Genomic DNA, 18,604 nt, shown 5'->3' with positions numbered 1-18,604 from the left:
TCCTTCCTTCCTTCCTTCCCTTCCTTCTCTTCCTTCCTTCCTTCCTTCCTTCCTTCCTTCCTTCCTTCCTTCCTTCCTTCCCTCCCTCCCTCCCTCCCTCTCCTTCCTTCCTTCCTTCCTTCCTTCCTTCCTTCCTTCCTTCCTTCCTTCCTTTGTGGTTGTATATCAAGGACTACCTGTAAAGGTGCTCTTTATTTATTTTGTTCCCATTTGAAAATAAAATCTGCTCATTTTCCTATGATTTGGGAGAGGCACAAATCTTTCTTTGAGAGACACAAATCTTCCTTCCTTCCTTCCTTCCTTCCTTCCTTCCTTCCTTCCTTCCTTCCTTCCTTCCTTCCTTCCTTCCCTTCCTTCCTTTCCTTCCTTCCTTCCTTCCTTCCTTCCCTCCCTCCCTCCCTCCCTCTCCTTCCTTCCTTCCTTCCTTCCTTCCTTCCTTCCTTCCTTCCTTCCTTCCTTCCTTCCTTCCATTGTGGTTGTATATCAAGGATTACCTGTAAAGGTGCTCTTTATTTATTTTGTTCCCATTTGAAAATAAAATTTGGCTTGTTCTTGCACTTCACATTTGCCTGCTAAACAGATTGCCAGCATTAGAAAGAGTGCAGAGAAGAGCAACAAAGATGATTAGGGGACTGGAGCAGGGGTGAAATGCTCCCGGTTCGGACCGGATCGCCTGATCTGGTAGCGATGGCAGTGGGTGGTTCGGAGAACCAGTAGCAAAAATCCCTGTGCCCCCACCACCACCACCATGCCCAGCTGAGCTGCACGATCATCAGAGGCTTTTTTAAAAAAAACTTTTAAAAGCATTTTTTCTACAACCTCTTCCGACGAAAAAAATGCTTTTAAAAGTAAAAAAAAAAGCCTCTGATGATCGTGCGGCTCAGCTGGGATCGTCAGAGGCTTTTCAAAGCATTTTTTTCTGCAACCTCTTGGCCGAAGAGGTGGTAAAAAAAAATGCTTTGAAAAGTCTCTGACGATCCCAGCTGAGTTGCCTGATCATCAGAGAGGCTTTTCAAAGCATTAGAAAAAATGCTTTGAAAAGTTAAAAAAAAAAAAAAAAGTTGGCCACGCCTATCCCAGTCACATTACCCCCCCAAGCCATGCCCACAGAACTGGTAGTAACAAATTTTACATTTCACTCCTGGACTGGAGGCTAAAACATATGAAGAACAGTTGCTGGAACTGGGTATGTTTAGTTTAATGAAAAGAAGGACCAGGGGAGACATGATAGCAGTCTTCCAATATCTCAGGGGCTGCCACAAAGAAGAGGGGGTCAAGCTATTCTCCAAAGCATCTGAAGGCAGGACAAGAAGCAACAGGTGGAAACTAATTAAGGAGAGAAGCAACCTAGAACTAAGGAGAAATTTCCTGACAGTTAGAACAATTAATCAGTGGAACCACTTGCCTCCAGAAGTTGTGAATGCTCCAACACTGGAAGTTTTTAAGAAGAGGTTGTATGACTATTTGTCTCAAGTGGTGTAGGGTTTCCTGCCTAAGCAGGGGGTTGGACTAGAAGACCTCCAAAATCCCTTCCAATTCTGTTATTCTATAGAGATTTATAACTAGCTTTGTCAATCTTTTTTTTTTTTTCATGTGTCCAAAAACCTGGTGTAATTAACTGCAGCTTTGTGGACAGGTGTTTGTGTGTGATTTTTTTTTTTTTTTGCATGATTTAGGCTCTGCCCAGAACTGCAGATCACAGTATAATAATATTTCCTTCTTAGCAGCTTAATTACTCAGCTCTTTGAAGCTGTGGCCAGTTCTGTGATTTGTCTCCATTATGTAGGCCAACTCTACAGCTCTCCTGATCTGTTGCTGTTTCTTCAACTTTCTAGGACCTTCCTTCCTTCCTTCCTTCCTTCCTTCCTTCCTTCCTTCCTTCCTTCCTTCCTTCCTTCCTTTCTCCCTTTCCTTTCTTTCTCCCTTCCTTTCCTTTCCTTTTTCCTTTCCTCTCTTCTCTTCCTTCATCTTCTTTCCCTTCCCTGCCCCTCACTTTTTCTCTTTCTTTCTTTCTTTCTTTCTTTCTTTCTTTCTTTCTTTCTTTCTTTCTTTCTTCCTTTCTTTCTTTCTTCCTTCCGTTCTTCCTTCCTTCCTTCCTTCCTTCCTTCCTTCCTTCCTTCTGTTCTTTCTTTCTTTCTTTCTTTCTTTCTTTCTTTCTTTCTTTCTTTCTTTCTTTCTTTCTTTCTTTCTTTCTCCCTCCCTTTCCTTTCTCCCTTCCTTTCCTTTCCTTTTTCCTTTCCTCTCTTCTCTTCCTTCATCTTCTTTCCCTTCCCTGCCCCTCACTTTTTCTTTCTTTCTTTCTTTCTTTCTTTCTTTCTTTCTTTCTTTCTTTCTTTCTTTCTTTCTTTCTTTCTTTCTCCCTTTCCTTTCTCCCTTCCTTTCCTTTCCTTTTTCCTTTCCTCTCTTCTCTTCCTTCATCTTCTTTCCCTTCCCTGCCCCTCACTTTTACTTCCTTCCTTCCTTCCTTCCTTCCTTCCTTCCTTCCTTCCTTCCTTCCCTCCTTCTCCTTCTCCTTCTCCTTCTCCTTCTCCCTCTCCTTCTCCTTCTCCTTCTCCTCCTCCTCCTCCTCCTCCTCCTCCTCCTCCTCCTCCTCCTCCTCCTCCTCCTCCTCCTCCTTCTCCTTCTCCTTTCCGAATATTCAGAAACTTTTCATAAACCCCCAAGAACTGGTATTCTTTCAAAGCAGCCTATTTCATTCCTCTTATTTTTGTAGAAGTTCAGTTCTGTAACTCTGGAATTCCAATGCTGTCAACCCCAAAGCCCCAACTTTGCTATTATTGGGAGTGATTTTATATTAAATAAAATGCAAACACCTAGATTCTCTCACCAGCATTGGTGAGGCAAAAGCCAGAAAAGGGGGTGGGGGAGAGAGAGAAACCTGCTTTTTTTTTTTTTACCGATCCCTACTTCTCTTTCATTCTAATATCACAGGATTTGCTTTCAATGGCTCTTTTAAAAGAAAAGAGAATACCTGATTGTTTTTCAGAAGAGTGGAAAATAATAAAAGCATTTGCTCACTTCTTCAGTTACAAGGTTGCTGAGGGTTGCCATCTCCTTTATGGCACCATCCTCTCTGCGGTGGTTTTGACGTTTCTTTTGTTTACTGCGTGTCCTTCAGTCAGTCCCAAAGGGGGGGAAAATCAGTTTGAGAAACACTTCCTGCTGAGTTTCTGCAGGACAGCTAGTCCTCGACATACAACCACAATGGGACTTGAATGTCCATGGTGAAGCAAGAAGGTTGTTAACTGAGTCATACCTGATTTTACAATCACACCTGATTTTGCTGGCGCTGTGAATCAGCGAATGCTTGAAGTTGTTAAGTAAACCGTGGGGTCTTTAAATGAATATAGCTTCACCCCAGTGGTGGAATTCAATATTTTTTTACTACCGGTTCTGTGGGCGTGGCTTGGTGGGCGTGGCAGGGGAAGGATACTGCAAAATCTCCATTCCCTCCCCACTCCAGGGGAAGGTTACTGCAAAATCCCCATTTCCTCCTGATCAGCTGGGACTTGGGAGGCAGAGAATAGACGGGGGCGGGGCCAATCAGAATTTTTTACTACCGGTTCTCCGCACTACTCAAAATTTCCACTACCGGTTCTCCAGAACTGGTCAGAACCTGCTGAAACCCTCCTCTGCCCTGGGGTCGGATTTTGAGTTGCGTGTCATTTGCATCTGGAATAAGTTTTGTGAGGCGCGTGGACGTAATTCTCTCTTCTCTTTTCACCACTCCTCAGAGCTCTGGCTGATGTGATGCGACCGGAAGGTGCCTGCACCACGGATCACATGGAAACGGATCTCAATATCGTGGTTCATATGCAGCATTACGAGAACATGGAGACGAGAGCGCCTGCTAACAACTTACGTAAGTGTGACCGTTTCGGGGTTTCGCTCGGTGAGCCTTGGAGTTCCTTTATACCCGCAAGAGGCTGACTTTGTCTTGCTTTGCTAAATCCAGCGCTAAGAATTGGCCAAATTCTGACCTTCAGTTTTTATTGCTGGTGGGTTTCACCTAAGCGTATCTTTTTGCTAGACAACCTCTTAAAAAAAGACAGTTGAATTGCTTTTCAAGTCTGTAGAGATTCTCGGTCATCCAAGGTCCTGGTTGTCCCAAATTGGTGCTTTTTTTTCAGGAGGCAACTGGACTTCCTTTTTTCTTTTGAAGACATTTTGCTCCTCATCCAAGAAGCTTCTTCAGCTCTGACTGGATGGTGAAGGATGGAAGGTTTTATATTTCTTGTAGACAGCTGGTGATTTGCATCTTTTTAGAGGGTCGTTGAAGCACTTGGAGGTTTATCTGTGTCCTCAGGGTCACCTGAGTTAGTGCTCCTGGTTACTGTAGTCTGTAATTTTTTTTCTCCTCTGGAAATCCATTCCTACTCCCACACCATTCAAAGGGTATTCATCCCAAATTATATAGCTAAAAGTCTGTAGAGATTCTCCATCATCCAGGTCATGGTTGCTTTTTTTTCAGGAGGCGACTGGACTTCCTTGTTCTCTTGTTTTGAAGACGTTTCGCTTCTCATCCAAGAAGCTTCTTCAGCTCTGACTGGATGATGGGAAAAATGGAAGGATTTATATTCCTTGCAGACAGCTGGTCATTTGCCTCCTTTTAGAGGGTCGTTGAAGCACTTGGAGGTTTACCTGTGCCCTCAGGGTCACCTGAGTGGGGCAAATGGTTCCTGCAGTCCGCCATTTTCCCCCTGGAAATCCATTCCTACTCCCACACCATTCAAAGGGTATTCATCCCAAATTATATAGCTAAAAGTCTGTAGAGATGGTTTTCGAGTATTGGATTTTGCACCAAATGCTTTTCAAGTCTTCCAGTCAGAACTCACTTCAAGAACCAGGAAGGGCAAAACTTTTTAGGCACCCCAATGAAACACATGTTGTCTTAAATGTTGTACACCTTAGCGGGACTTAATTTTCAGTCTGCTGGATCTGCTATGAAAAATTGCGGTGGATTTTCCTCAAAAGAATTTTCTGACGGGTCAAGGATTGTAACCAGGTCTTGGTGGCAGCCGTGAAACACACGATCCCTTGTTGTAGACCTGTGATAGATTTGTGGTGTATCCATTTTGTTCCGCCTCGTATTTCAATCAGGTGTTGTTGTTGTTGTTTCTTTGGGGGGGGGGGTGTCATGGCTGGTATAAATATATATCGGAATTTCTGGCGTATTAATCAATTATTTTAGAAAAGGTTTCCAGCAAGGGAAAACAGAGCGTGGTAGAATTTGGAAGAATACTCCGGAATTTGTCAGAATTGTACTGTTTTTTTTCCACTTCATTAGCAATATATGCTACTGCTAAACCCAGCTCAAAACCTACTGGGGAATAATGGTAAATATTTAGATTAAAGCTGCTGCTTTAAGTGAGATCTCAGAGCTGGACGATTATCAACAATTAGCTATGAAACGTTTGTCAGTAAAAATAACTAATAAATCAACGCAGGAAGTTCTCTCCCTCTCCCTCTCCCTCCATCCCGCCTCCCCCCTCTCTCATGTGAAGTGTTAATACCACTTTATAAGGCCTTGGTAAGACCACACTTGGAATGCTGCATTCAGTTTTGGACGCCACAATGTAAAAAAGATGTGGGGACTCTAGAAAGAGTGCGGAGAAGAGCAACAAAGATGATTAGGGGACTGGAGGCTAAAATATATGAAGAACGGTTGCAGGAACTGGGTGTGTCTAGTTTGATGAAAAGAAGGACTAAGGGAGACATGATAGCAGTCTTCCCATATCTCAGGGGCTGCCACAAACAAGAGGGAGTCAAGCTATTCTCCAAAGCACCTGAAGGCAGGACAAGAAGCAATGGGTGGAAACTCATCAAGGAGAGAAGCAACCTAGAACTAAGGAGAAATTTTCTGATAGGGAGAACAATTAATCAGTGGAACAACTTGCCTCCAGAAGTTGTGAATGCTCCAACACTGGAAGTTTTTAAGAAGAGGTTGGATAACCATTTGTCTGAAGTGGTGTAGGGCTTCCTGCCTAAGCAGGGGGGTTGGACTAGAAGACCTCCAAGGTCCCTTCCAACTCTGTTATTCTATTTTTTTTATTTATCTATTCTCTCTCTCCCTCTCTCTCCCTCTCCATCTCTAGCCATCTAGGGTTCCTTCATTGACTGTGAAAATGCAACCCCTGTAACTGCTCCATGTTTATATTTTCAGTGCAGGTTTCAAAAATTGGAACCTCTGCATTGATCCTACGGGGAAGAAGAGCTTCTTTGAGCAATTCTTCGCCATTCCCTTGATGACCTCTTGAAAAAGAGGTGTGGGTGGTTTTTTTTTTTTAAAAAAAAGTAAACGTTGTTTCTCGATCATCTTTTTCATCCGTGCTGCCTCGTTGTTCTGGAGACAGTTTTTTTTTTAACTGGATTTGTCTCCCTCCTCATGGAGAATGTCGCCAATCTTTTTTTTTTTAAAAAAAGCAGACTATTTTAAGACCGCCACTTTTTAATTGATGTGTTCGCCGTTGTTTCCTGGCTGTTGCTTTTTGGAGGTGTTGAAGAAGAAAATTGGGTGACATGAATGGATCTAATTTGTGCGAATTAGATTAATCCGACTTGAGCTTAAGAAGCCGAAAATAACTGTGTGTTGATTAAAATATGAATGACGGGAAGCGCGCGCCAGAGCTGTGAGAACTGGACTAATGTTGCTGCTGATATTGGTCGGGAAGGTGCATAGAAACTCTTCATGGAATCTGTGTTTTTGGAATTGACCCATTTTGGATGGTCACACAGTACAGGTCATCCTTGACTTACGACGGCAATCAAGCCCCAAATTTATGTTGCTAAGTGAAAACATTTGCGAAGCGAGCTTCGCCCCCGTTTTACAGCTTGTCTTGCCACTGTTGTTAAGTGAATTGTTGCAAATGGCTAGGAACATGGTCGTTAAGCGAATCTGGCTTCCCCCATTGACTTGGCTTATCAGAAGGTCACAAAAGCGGATTGCTGCCAACCCTCTGAATTTTGATCACGTGACCGTGGGGATGTTGCAACGGCTCATAAGTCACTTTTTTCCAGGGCCGTTGTAAGTTTGAACGGTCACTAAATGAACTGTTGTAAGTCGAAGACTACCTGTATACTGAATTGGCATATTGGGCATAATCTCAAAGAAACATCAGTAGAAAACCAGCTTCTCATATTGGGTAAATGTTATAGGCTCAGTGTCCCTTCCAACTCTTAGTCTGTTCTGTTCTGTTCTGTTTTATTCTATACTGTTCTGTTCTGTTCTGTTCTGTTCTACTCTACTCTATTCCATTCCATTCCATTCTCTAACCTATCTATAGTCTATCATCTATCTATCTATCTATCTATCTATCTATCTATCTATCTATCTATCATCTATCTATCCATCCATCTACCCATCTACAGTATATCTATCTATCGTTCTGTTCTGTTCTGTTCTGTTCTGTTCTGTTCTGTTCTGTTCTACTCCATTCCATTCCATTCCATTCCATTCCATTCCATTCCATTCTCTAACCTATCTATCTATAGTCTATCTATCTATCTATCTATCTATCTATCTATCTATCTATCTACCATTTATCATTATCATCTATCTATCATCTATCTATCTATCATCTATCTATCTATCTATCTATCTATCTATCTATCTATCTATTAATAAATCAATCTATCCATCTATCCATCTATCTCATCTGTATAGCTGTGTCTGTCTATCTATCTATCTATCTATCTATCTATCTATCTATCTATCTATCTATCTACCATTTATCATTATCATCTATTATCTATCTATCTATCTATCTATCTATCTATCTATTAATAAATCAATCTATCCATCTATCCATCTATCTCATCTGTATAGCTGTGTCTGTCTGTCTGTCTGTCTGTCTGTCTGTCTGTCTGTCTGTCTGTCTGTCTATCTATCTATCTATCTATCTATCTATCTATCTATCTTCTATCTTGTCTATCTCCTCCTCCTTTCCACAAACCCTACTCCTTCTAGCACTGTGTCAGGATTCCAGAAAACCTCCAACTCCAATTAAAAACTCCAAAATAGGCATTTTCTCAAAATTCCATTTATTAGAGTAGGGATACTGGCACATCTTGGGAAAACCCGAATCTCAGAGTTCCGGTTTTTCCCTCAGTAAATCAACCCCCCCCAAACCATCCCCTGACTCCTCAGTCAATCACATGGCCCAATCACCATCCGTCTCATCTCGAGACATCACTCCAACCACTCCTTCTCCAGATGCAGGATTGTCCTGACCTTGACCAAAAGGAAGAATGCTATTTTGTCTAAATACATTCCCTCTACTAAATGTCTAAATACATTCCCTCCCACATATGTTCCTTTTGGCTTCTAGGTCCTTGCTAAGAAAGGATTTTTCAAAATGACCATCAGATCATTAGTATTTCATGTACAGTATTATATTAACACATTCTGATGCTTAGGAGTTAGATGTTCTACTCCCCCTCCCCACCTGAAAAGAACTCTGTCCCAACTGCCAGTTGCCTTATATTAAGACGCTCAGCTGTTACCCCTTCGCTAAACCAGGCATGGGCATGGCCAGTGCATGACTCATCTGGCCTGCGGGCTGGGACATTCGACTCCCCATCCCCCTCTGTTCCAACTGCCAGTTGCATTCTACATTATATTTCAGGCTTTAAGTGTCAATTTATCAAGCCCGATCACATAGTTTCGTAGCGAAGCACGGGTGTCCAGCTAGTTGTCAAGTTTCCGAAAGATGCCCTAATTAATTCATGAGCCATGATCCAAACTTCAAAGGAAATATACTCATTTATTAGGAGCAACATTCCAGCAGTACTTGGATGTAGTTAGGACTGATCCTACGTAGATTTACGTTCCCCTATGACCCTGTCTCTCCCCTCCTCTCTGGTCATGTCATAAATCACATTCTCCAATTAACCACTTTGGCTGGCTGTGAAACCTAACACCCTCCTTCTGATTGCGGTCAGAAAAAATGTATGGAATTCACTTCAGTTCTCCCTCCCTCCTGCTCATGTCAACTTGAAAGCTTTGCAAGTTGACACCAGTTGCCTTATATTAAGACGCTCAGCTGTTACCCCTTCGCTAAACCAGGCATGGGCGTGGCCAGTGCATGACTCATCCGGCCTGCGGGCTGGGACATTTGACTCCCCATCCCCCTCTGTTCCAACTGCCAGTTGCATTCTACATTACATTTCAGGCTTTAAGTGTCAATTTATCAAGCCCGATCACATAGTTTCGTAGCGAAGCACGGGTGTCCAGCTAGTAAGACATAAAACCCCAAAGTGCAGGAACACTTTTCTGCCTGGTATTTTAACTGGGGCTGATGGCACATGGATGTTGATGATGACGCTTGCTCTTCATGGGCACAAAACAGGCCTACCGTGTGGACCAAGGGCCTGTGGCCCACTTAAACCTAAAAGGGTTCTCCCTGAGTCTAAAAACAGAAAGGGATTCAAAATTTGCTTTCTCGGCTGCCCTTTCCTCTTTTGAATGCCAATGTTGATGGGTCTAGCAAAGGCCAATAAGATATTCCACGAACATCTTTATCCAGACAGATGGCATTTTTATGGCACTGACCTTTCCTTTCGGCTTCTTTCTTAATTGTCTTTTTAAAAAGAGAGAAAGTGTTCTCTGCTGAAGTTCTCCCTAAACTGTGCATGGGAGGAGAGAGAGAGAGAGAGGAAAGAAGAAGAAGAAGAAAAGGATTTCCCAAGAATTGTTTTCTTTGACTCCGAGAACATTGATGACTTAGTTTTAGCTGTCTTTGCCTCTCACCCCTGTTCAACGACACCTCGCGATAGTCATTTGATGGGTGGCAACTTAACAAGCCTATAGCTAAGACCTTGAGGGAACATCTTCTTCCCCAACACCTTTGAGTTTCATGTGATGATGTTGGGTTAGATAGAAGAAAGTGGGAATAAGAATGGAATGGAATGGAATAGAAGTAAAGAATGGAATGGAATGGAATGGAATGGAATGGAATGGAATGGAATAGAATAGAATAGAATAGAATAGAATAGAATAGAATAGAATAGAATAGAATAGAATAGAATAGAATAGAAATTAGAACTAGAATAATTGGGTTAGAAGAAAGTGGGAATAAGAATGGAATGGAATGGAATAGAAGTAAAGAATGGAATGGAATGGAATGGAATGGAATGGAATGGAATGGAATGGAATGGAATAGAATAGAATAGAATAGAATAGAATAGAATAGAATAGAATAGAATAGAATAGAATAGAATAGAAGTAAAGAATGGAATGGAATGGAATGGAATGGAATAGAATAGAATAGAATAGAATAGAATAGAATAGAATAGAATAGAATAGAATAGAATAGAATAGAATAGAAATTAGAACTAGAATGGAATGGAATGGAATGGAATGGAATAGAATAGAATAGAATAGAATAGAATAGAATAGAATAGAATAGAATAGAATAGAATAGAATAGAATAGAATAGAATAGAATAGAATAGGATTCTTTATTGGCCAAGTGTGATTGGACACACAAGGAATTTGTCCTTAGTGCATATGCTCTCAGGGTACATAAAAAGGCAAGATACATTCGTCAAGAATCAAAAGGTACAAGACTTAACGATAGTCATAGGGTACAAATAAGCAATTGAATCATACTAGGAAACAATCAATATCAATATAAATCGTAAGCAACAAGGTTACAGCCATGCAGTCATAAGTGGAAGGAGATGGGTGAATAAGAACGCACTCGCATTTATGATGTTAACTAGTTTGATCTAGTATTATTTACTAGTTATCTGGTAATGAAATCTCTGCAAGAAAACAATCAAGCTCAGAGTACCAAGGACCACATAGTCCTTGTCCTTGTCCTTGTCCTTGTCCTTGTCCTTGTCCTTCTCCTTCCTTTTCCTCCTCCTCCTCCTCCTCCTCCTCCTCCTCCTCCTCCTCCTCCTCCTCCTCCTCCTCCTCCTTCTTTCAGTGCCATTGTAACTTTGTATAGTCATTAAATGAGCAGTTGTAATTAGAGGACTACCTGTAGTGTGGTATAGTGGTGAAGATGCCCAACCAGAAGCAGAATACTTTGAGTTGACACTCAATCATCAAAACCTCCTGGGGGATTTGGGGCAGTCATTCACTGTTAGCCCATTTTTACCTCTCAGAGTAGTTGTTGGAGATTATGGAAGGAAGATAGATTTGCTGCCTGAGGTTCCTGATTGAAAGGCCAGATAGAAATCTAAGTGAATAAATATTGTGTAACAGGCATGCAATTGTTTTTGATCTTGCCCCATGTTTATAGATGCTTATGAACGTAGGTTCAGGAGGGTGTATTTTTGCCATTTCCATATTCCCTCCACTAATTTTTAAATCTGTGAAAAATACAAATCTTCTACTTTCCATACCACCTGGTCCTCTCATTTTTTGCCACTGTGCAGCTTTTCTCTTAGCCTAAAACAAGCTGATACAGCAAGACGTAATTCTCTCAGATACGTTCATACATTCCTTTCTTGCTTTTTGCTTTTTGCTTTTTTGAATTTATATGCCGCCCTTCTCCGGAGACTCAGGGCGGCTTACAATGTGTTAAGCAATAGCCTTCATACTTTTGTATATTTATACAAAGTCAGCTTATTGCCCCCACAATCTGGGTCCTCATTTCACCTACCTTTGAAAGGATGGTTGAGTTCATGCACTGAAAGCCTAAACCACATTTCCAAGGCCCAGATTTACACAACTAAGTTGAGCTAAACCAAACCAGTCGTGGTTTTAAAGGTAAAGGGTAAAGGTTCCCCTCGCACATACGTGCTAGTCATTCCCGACTCTAAGGGGCGATGCTCATCTCTGTTTCAAAGCCGAAGAGCCAGCGCTGTCCAAAGACGTCTCCATGGTCATGTGGCCAGCATGAGTCAATGCCAAAGGTGCATGGAACGCTGTTACCTTTCCACCAAAGATGGTCCCTATTTTTCTACTTGCATTTGTTTTACGTGCTTTCGAACTGCTAGGTTGGCAGAAGCTGGGACAAGTAACGGGAGCTCACCCCGTTACGCGGCACTAGAGATTCGAACCGCTGAACTGCCGACCTTTCGATCGACAAGCTCAGTGCCTTAGCCACTGAGACTCAGCCTGCAGGATAAAAAAACGGCAGCACATTTTTCATTTCCTGATGTGCTGGAGCGCGTGTACCATCTTTCCTATGCAACCTATCTGAAGCTGGTTGAGATGATCAGCATTGCTCTCCAATACCTCCCGGAGATGCTGGAATAGAGCAAAGTTAATTGTACCTTGAAAAATTGCCAAGAACAATGAGGTAAATCCATGAATTTTAGCATGTGGGAAGTTTGACAGGTGGCTTCAGCACAAATGATATGATTCATAGAACAGGAAAGGACCAGAGGATTATTGAGTCCGATCTCCTGCCACATGCAGGAAAACCAATTAAACCACCCATGAAGGATTCATCTCCAATGTTTTCTTTTAAAACCAGAGATGGAGAACCCAAAACCTTTTGGGTAGATGGTTTCTACTGTTGTATGGAGCTTACTGGGAGAATTAGGAAAACTATTTTTTCCCTCTTACATGTAATTTAAAAAACAGCAGCTGCACGTTGCCCTTGATTTACAACCACAAAGGGACCCCAAATTCCCATTGCTAAGTGAGACAGTTGTTAAGTGAGTTTTGCCCCATTCCTGGCACAGTTTTTAAGTGAACTCCTGCAGTTGCTAAGTTAGTAAAGGTAAAGTTGACTCAGCCTTCCATCCTTCCGAGGTTGGTAAAATGAGAAGCCAGATTGTTGGGGGCAAGAGGCTGACTCTGTAAACTGCTTAGAGTGGGCTGTAAAAGCACTGTGAAGCGGTATATAAGTCTAAGTGCTATTGCTATTGCCCTCCCTCCCTTCCTTCCTTCCTTCCTTCCTTCCTTCCTTCCTTCCTTCCTTCCTTCCTTCCTTCCTTCCTTCCTTGTGCAATGGTTAGAATGCAGTATTGCAGGCTAATTCTGCCCGTTGTCTGGAGTTCGATCCTGACTGGCTCAAGGTTGACACAGCCTTCTATCCTTCTGAGGTCTATAAAATGAGGACCCAGATGGTTGCGGGCAAGAGGCTGACATTGTAAACCACTTTGAGAGGGCTGCAAAGCACTGTGAAGCAGTATATAAGTCTAAGCGCGATTGCTTATTAATACAGTTGTTCAGATTTGCTTCAGGACCCTATGAGTCGTTTAAAAACTTCAGTGATTCACTTAACAACATTTTTTAAAAAATTATTTATATGCCACCCTTCTCCGGAGACTCAGGGTGGCTTACAATGCGTTAAGCAATAGCCTTCATACTTTTGTATATTTTATACAAAGTCAGCTTATTGCCACCACAAACCGGGTCCTCATTTTACCTACCTTAGAAAGGATGGAAGGCTGAGTCAACCTTGAGCCTGGTGAGAATTGAACTCGCAGTAATTGCAGGCAGCTGGAAGCTAAATACTACCTTTAACAGTAGCATTAGTCTGCTGCGCCACTCAAGCTCCTCAATAGCCAAAATGTTATAAAATTGGGACACTGAACAACTGTCCTGCTTAGCGAAAGAAAGTTTGGGCTTAATTTTTGGTTGCAAATCAAGGACTATTTATCCCGAATGTTCCTATCTCATCCTTCTGCCTGATAACAGGCTTCCAAAGCAGCTGGGGGAGAAACGAAAAAAAACCAGGACTGACCTACAACAAAATGTCCTGCATCCTTTCTAATAACGCTGTTCGACTTGGCTGACATGCAAGTCCCTTTAAGCAAAGCACCTTGTTCATTTTTCTTCCCCTTCACCTCATTCTGCTTCCCCATTTCTCTTTTCCACCTGTCTTTCCCCATTAGAACTGCCTACCTGATCGCCCATGGCTGTAGGTTGCTTCTCAAAAGACTTTGGTTTGACCTTAGAAACCTCCCAAATTTGACTCCAAAGGATAACTTCGCTAGTCACGTGGACTCCTTCACGGATCGCTGCCTTGTCGTGCTGAAGGAGCCTGGGCAGCCCGGAGAAGCTATGAGGCTGAGCCGTGCAGGGCCACCCCAAACAGACAGGTTACAGGTAGCCAGGGATGGTGGCTGCTGTGGGTTCGGGAGAACCTGGTGGTGCAGCAGACTAAAGCACTGTTATTAACACCAGCTGCCTGCAATTTCTGCTGGTTCGAATCTCTCCAAGGCTCAAGGTTGACTCAGCCTTCCATCCTTTCAAAGGTAGGTGAAATGAGGACCCAGATTGTGGGGGCAATAAGCTGACTTTGTATAAATATACAAAAGGATGAAGGCTATTGCTTAACGCATTGTAAGCCGCCCTGAGTCTCCGGAGAAGGCCGGCATATAAATCAAATAAAAAGGAAAAAAAAAAGAAAAAAAAACTCTAGCTAAGATTCTGTGCAGTTTGGAGAACCCCCAAATCCCACTCCTGGCTGGCTCCTCCCACCCTGCCCCTCCCCTCCCAGGAGTCCCCACACGGCCCCTTTTGGATGCAGGTAAATTGAGGGTGCACGCGGAGGCTTGGGGAGGGTGAAAAACAGGCCTACTGGAAGTTCAGGAAGGCCGGCAATGGGCCCATTTCTGGCCTCCAGAGCCTGGGGAGGCTGTTTTCGCCCTCCCAGAAGCTCGAGAAAAGCCTCCGGAGCCTGGGGAGGGCAAAAACACTGTCCCCCCCCCCTCCAGCATGGTGCAGGAGGCCAACCAGGCCACGCCCACCATGGCCACGCCCACCCAGCAACCAGGCAGAGAACCCCTTGCTAAAATTTTTGAAGCCCACCCCTGCAAGTTGCCCTCAACCTGTGACCGCAACTGAGCCCCAAATGCCTGTGGCTGAGTGAGATATTTGTTAGGCAAGCTTTGCTCCACGTGGACAACTTTTCTTGCCCGGCTGTTAAGTGAATCGTTGTGGTTGTCGAATTAGGCACACGGTTGTTAAGCGAATCTGGCTTCCCCGTGGACTTTGGCTCGTCAGAAGGTCACAAAAGGGGATCACATGACCCCGGGACACAGCAACTGTCATAAATATGAGGCATTCAAGAGGGGTTGGATTTTGCCCTCTTCCGCCCACATAAAGATTCCAGACTAGTTCCCCGTTTGATTCCTCCCCTTGGCTCAGCCGGTCTTTCTCCGATAAGCACCAAGGCTGTTGAAGGAGAGCCCGACTCCTTTGCCAGCAATTCATTAGAGGCTATTTAGTTCCACGCAAAGTGGAAGCAAGTGCAACCCCTCTCTATAAATTTACTCATGGCTCCTCTGGGGTTGGAACCCCCTATATTTAAGAACTCCTGGACTACACCTTTAACACCTAGTGTCTGCAACTCTAGAGAGGGCACAAGCTTCCTTTAGAAGGTGATTATTTATCTCCTTGATTTCCTTCGTGATTTACTCAGCCTCATTAATCTCCCCATGTTGTTGATTAATTAGTCCCCGAGTTTGTATTTAAACACTTTCTGCAAGCTCTTTAATGTAAAATATAATTAATTTACATTTCATAAGACGTAGATGCTGGGGATTTTGCCGAGATATGACGAGCTGGGTCAGGCAAAGGAATATTACTGTTCTTCTGAACAGCAGGGTGTGTTTGGCATTGGATTGTGGGTGTGGATCTGTGACAAGATCTCGGTAGCGTTCGGCATATGGGTAGCTGAACAAGTACATTTGGTTCAGTGACTGCGCTCGGAGAGACAAAGTCCAGATGATTGTTTCTGCTCTACGCCGAGGTGCCCAACATCTGTTGATCGAAGCAACGTATTCATGTACCGCTTTGGAACAGGCTATCAATTTAAAGGACGAGACCGATCAATATATCAATATAATTCCACCAGGGCAAAACTTAATTCCATGGTTGTTGTTTTTTTTTTTGTTTGTTTTTTTGTAAAAGGCTTTGCCTTAATGTAATTAATGTGTTGCTGTGTAGGTGGCTGTATTATGATTTGGGAGTTATTTTTTTCCCCCCATTTTTTTTTTTTTTTTTTTTGTGTGTGTTCTACCTTCTGCGTCTTCCATCGTCTGTGTTCTGTTTTGGTTGTTTTTGCTGGGAACTCGTCTTGCGTGCCAAAGCAACCTGCGTGGATGTTTTTCATGAAGTCTCCCGAAGTCAAACGTTTTGGCTAGGAGCAACGTAAACGTATTTTATTCATCTACGGTTTTTTCCCCCCCTTTGTAAGCCTCATAAAAGAGCCATGTTTGTTATTAAAAACATGTTATTAAAAGCTTCTTTTTCTTCCAGAGACCTGATGCCAGACAGATTTGTCGCCTATTGTCTTCTGAATCTGGGCATCGTGTTAGGGGAGCAGAGGGGAAGTAGTATAGGAGACTCTCTTGGGGTGGGGGAGAAATGCGAAATTTTCTCCTAATATAGGGAGTCCTCCACTTAAAACCATCCTTTTAACAGCTGTTTGAAATCACAATGGCACTGAAAAAGATATTTGCAAAAATGCAGAAAAGTATACAATATATCATATTACACCTACTAACTGCAAGTAGAATTGTGATAGCACAAAATCGGAAACAACCAGACACCTCTCCAGATCAAATCATAATTAAAAAAAATATATACAAGTGTGCAGAGATGGACAGATTATCTATGGTCATGAAGGAGAGGGAGGACACCGAGTACTATTTAATATGGAATAAATGGTATTCCTGGCTGGAGAGTAAACATGAAATCTAAGGGATGTTTTTGTTATGAGATCGAATTGTAAATAGAAATCAAGATAATTTAAATAAAGATGTAAGTTTAAGACAGAGATATTTAGAAGTAGAATTTGTGTAAAGAGGTTAAATAGGTTAGAGATACCGATGCAGAAAAGTTGCCATTAGTATTGATATTTGTTTTGTTTTGGTTGTTTATATTTTTTGTTTTGTGTGTGTGCGTGTGTGTGTTTTTTTTTCTTGCTTTTTTTGTGTATTATTTCATTTTCATTTTATTTGATTTATATACCGCCCTACTCCCGAAGGACTCAGGGAGGTGAACAGGCACAAGATAAAACACATAGAATACAAAAACGTAAGAGCAGAAGTAAAATCGGATTAAATCAATTTAGCCCAAGACAAATTTAAAACCCCAGGTTAAGAACAAATTAAAATTTACATTAAAATTTACATTAAAAAGAGAATGGGAGAGGTTAGGCCAGACCAGCCTGGTGAAATAAAAAGGTCTTGAGAGCGCGGCGGAAGGTGCGTAGATCCGGGATCCTCCGTATCTCCGGAGGGAGCTCGTTCCAGATAGTAGTGCCCCCACAGAGAAGGCTCTCCCCTTGGGGGCCATCAGCCGACATTGTTTGGCCAACGGCACCCGGAGGAACCCCTCTCTGTGAGAGCATACCAGCCAGTGGGAGGCCGTTTGCGGCAGTAGGCGGTCCCGTAAATAACCAGGCCCTAAGCCTGGTATGTTTCTTTTTGTACTGTGTATTTTAATCTTTGGAAATTTAATAAATATTATTTTTTTAAAAAGAAAAAGATATTTGCAATTATAACTGTTCCAGCATTCCCATGGTTATGTGATTCAGAAACTGGTCAGATATGGATTAACACGTCACATTAATGACGTCACCCATAACCCAGGGGGGTCAACCCAGCCCATTGGAGGTGATTCAACTAATTGTAGCTTAGCAGCTTGTACCAACTCAGCCAAGTCCGCCTTTTGGAGAACGGGGGAGTAAAAAGGTTGTTTAGGCAACATGTATGTGGACAACATGCGAAGATGAAAAAATTAAAAGCCTGATGGCAAAACATGCGTTGATTCTTCAGTGCTCCTTCCACTGGAATTCAGAAGGAGCCGAGCGGGTTGCGGACAGTTAAGAAGAGAAATGAGAAAGGAATGCTATACAGGTCGTCTTTCATTATATAACTGCAATTGGGACCAGGATTTTCGTTGTTAAGGAAGGCGGTTGTTAAATGAGTTGTGCCCGATTTTATGGTTTTTTTTCAATAGTGGGATTCAGCCGGTTCACACTGGTTTAGGCGAACCGTTTGTTAAATCCCCATTCTCCCGCTATCAAATTGGATCCTGGGCACGGTGCAGCAGTGCAATGGAGAAACGGGCAACGGAGTGGCAGGCGAGAGGGAAGGAAAAGGCCACTTTCCATCTTTCTTCTCCCTGCTGCTCCTCCTTCCCTCGTGCTGGCCACTCTGTTGCCCGTTACTCCTTTGCAGTGCGGAGCCCAGGATCCACTTTGATAGCGGGGAGGTGGGTGGGTGATAATTTAACAATTACCCAGGGTCAGGTTGGCCATTGCGGGAGGCTTATCCCACATGTGCGGCGGAGCTGGAGGATGGGGACGGGCCATGCCTCCCACGAAAGCCAACCTGACCCTGGGCAAATGGGTTGTTAAATTATTGGACCACTGCCTTTTTTGCCATAGCTGTTAAGGAAAACACTTCGGTTGTTATGTGAATCCAGCTTGCCCCTATTAACTTGAGCTGTCGGAAGCTCACTGGGAAGGTCACAAATGGTAATCATGTGACTTCGTGGATGATGCAACCATTTTAAATACACGCTGGTTGTCAAGCACCCCGAATTTTGATCACATGACCCTGGGGATGTTGTTATGGTCGTAACCGCAATACAAAGCCAGCCGATTGACCTTGGGCCAGCCCTTCTTTCTCAGCCCTAGGAAAGAGACATTGGCAGACCACTTCCGAATTCTTGCCAAGAAAAC

General features: G+C 42.9%; 1 protein-coding gene across 1 annotated transcript in view; it reads left to right on the top strand.

Moving 5' to 3' along the window:
- The window catches only part of SHISA9 (shisa family member 9), a 221,228-nt gene that overhangs the window by 18,979 nt on the left and 183,645 nt on the right, over positions 1-18,604 (top strand). The window contains exon 2 of the mRNA XM_070955272.1: positions 3,735-3,862. Within this exon, the coding sequence (XP_070811373.1) occupies positions 3,735-3,862 (128 nt within the window). The remainder of the gene's footprint in view (positions 1-3,734; positions 3,863-18,604) is intronic.

The sequence above is a fragment of the Pituophis catenifer genome, unplaced genomic scaffold (assembly GCF_029215685.1).
Source record: "Pituophis catenifer annectens isolate HBS135680 unplaced genomic scaffold, rPitCat1.0.hap2 SCAF_16, whole genome shotgun sequence".
In the NCBI taxonomy this organism is placed as follows: domain Eukaryota; kingdom Metazoa; phylum Chordata; class Lepidosauria; order Squamata; family Colubridae; genus Pituophis; species Pituophis catenifer.
This window is presented reverse-complemented; position numbering and strand designations above follow the sequence as displayed.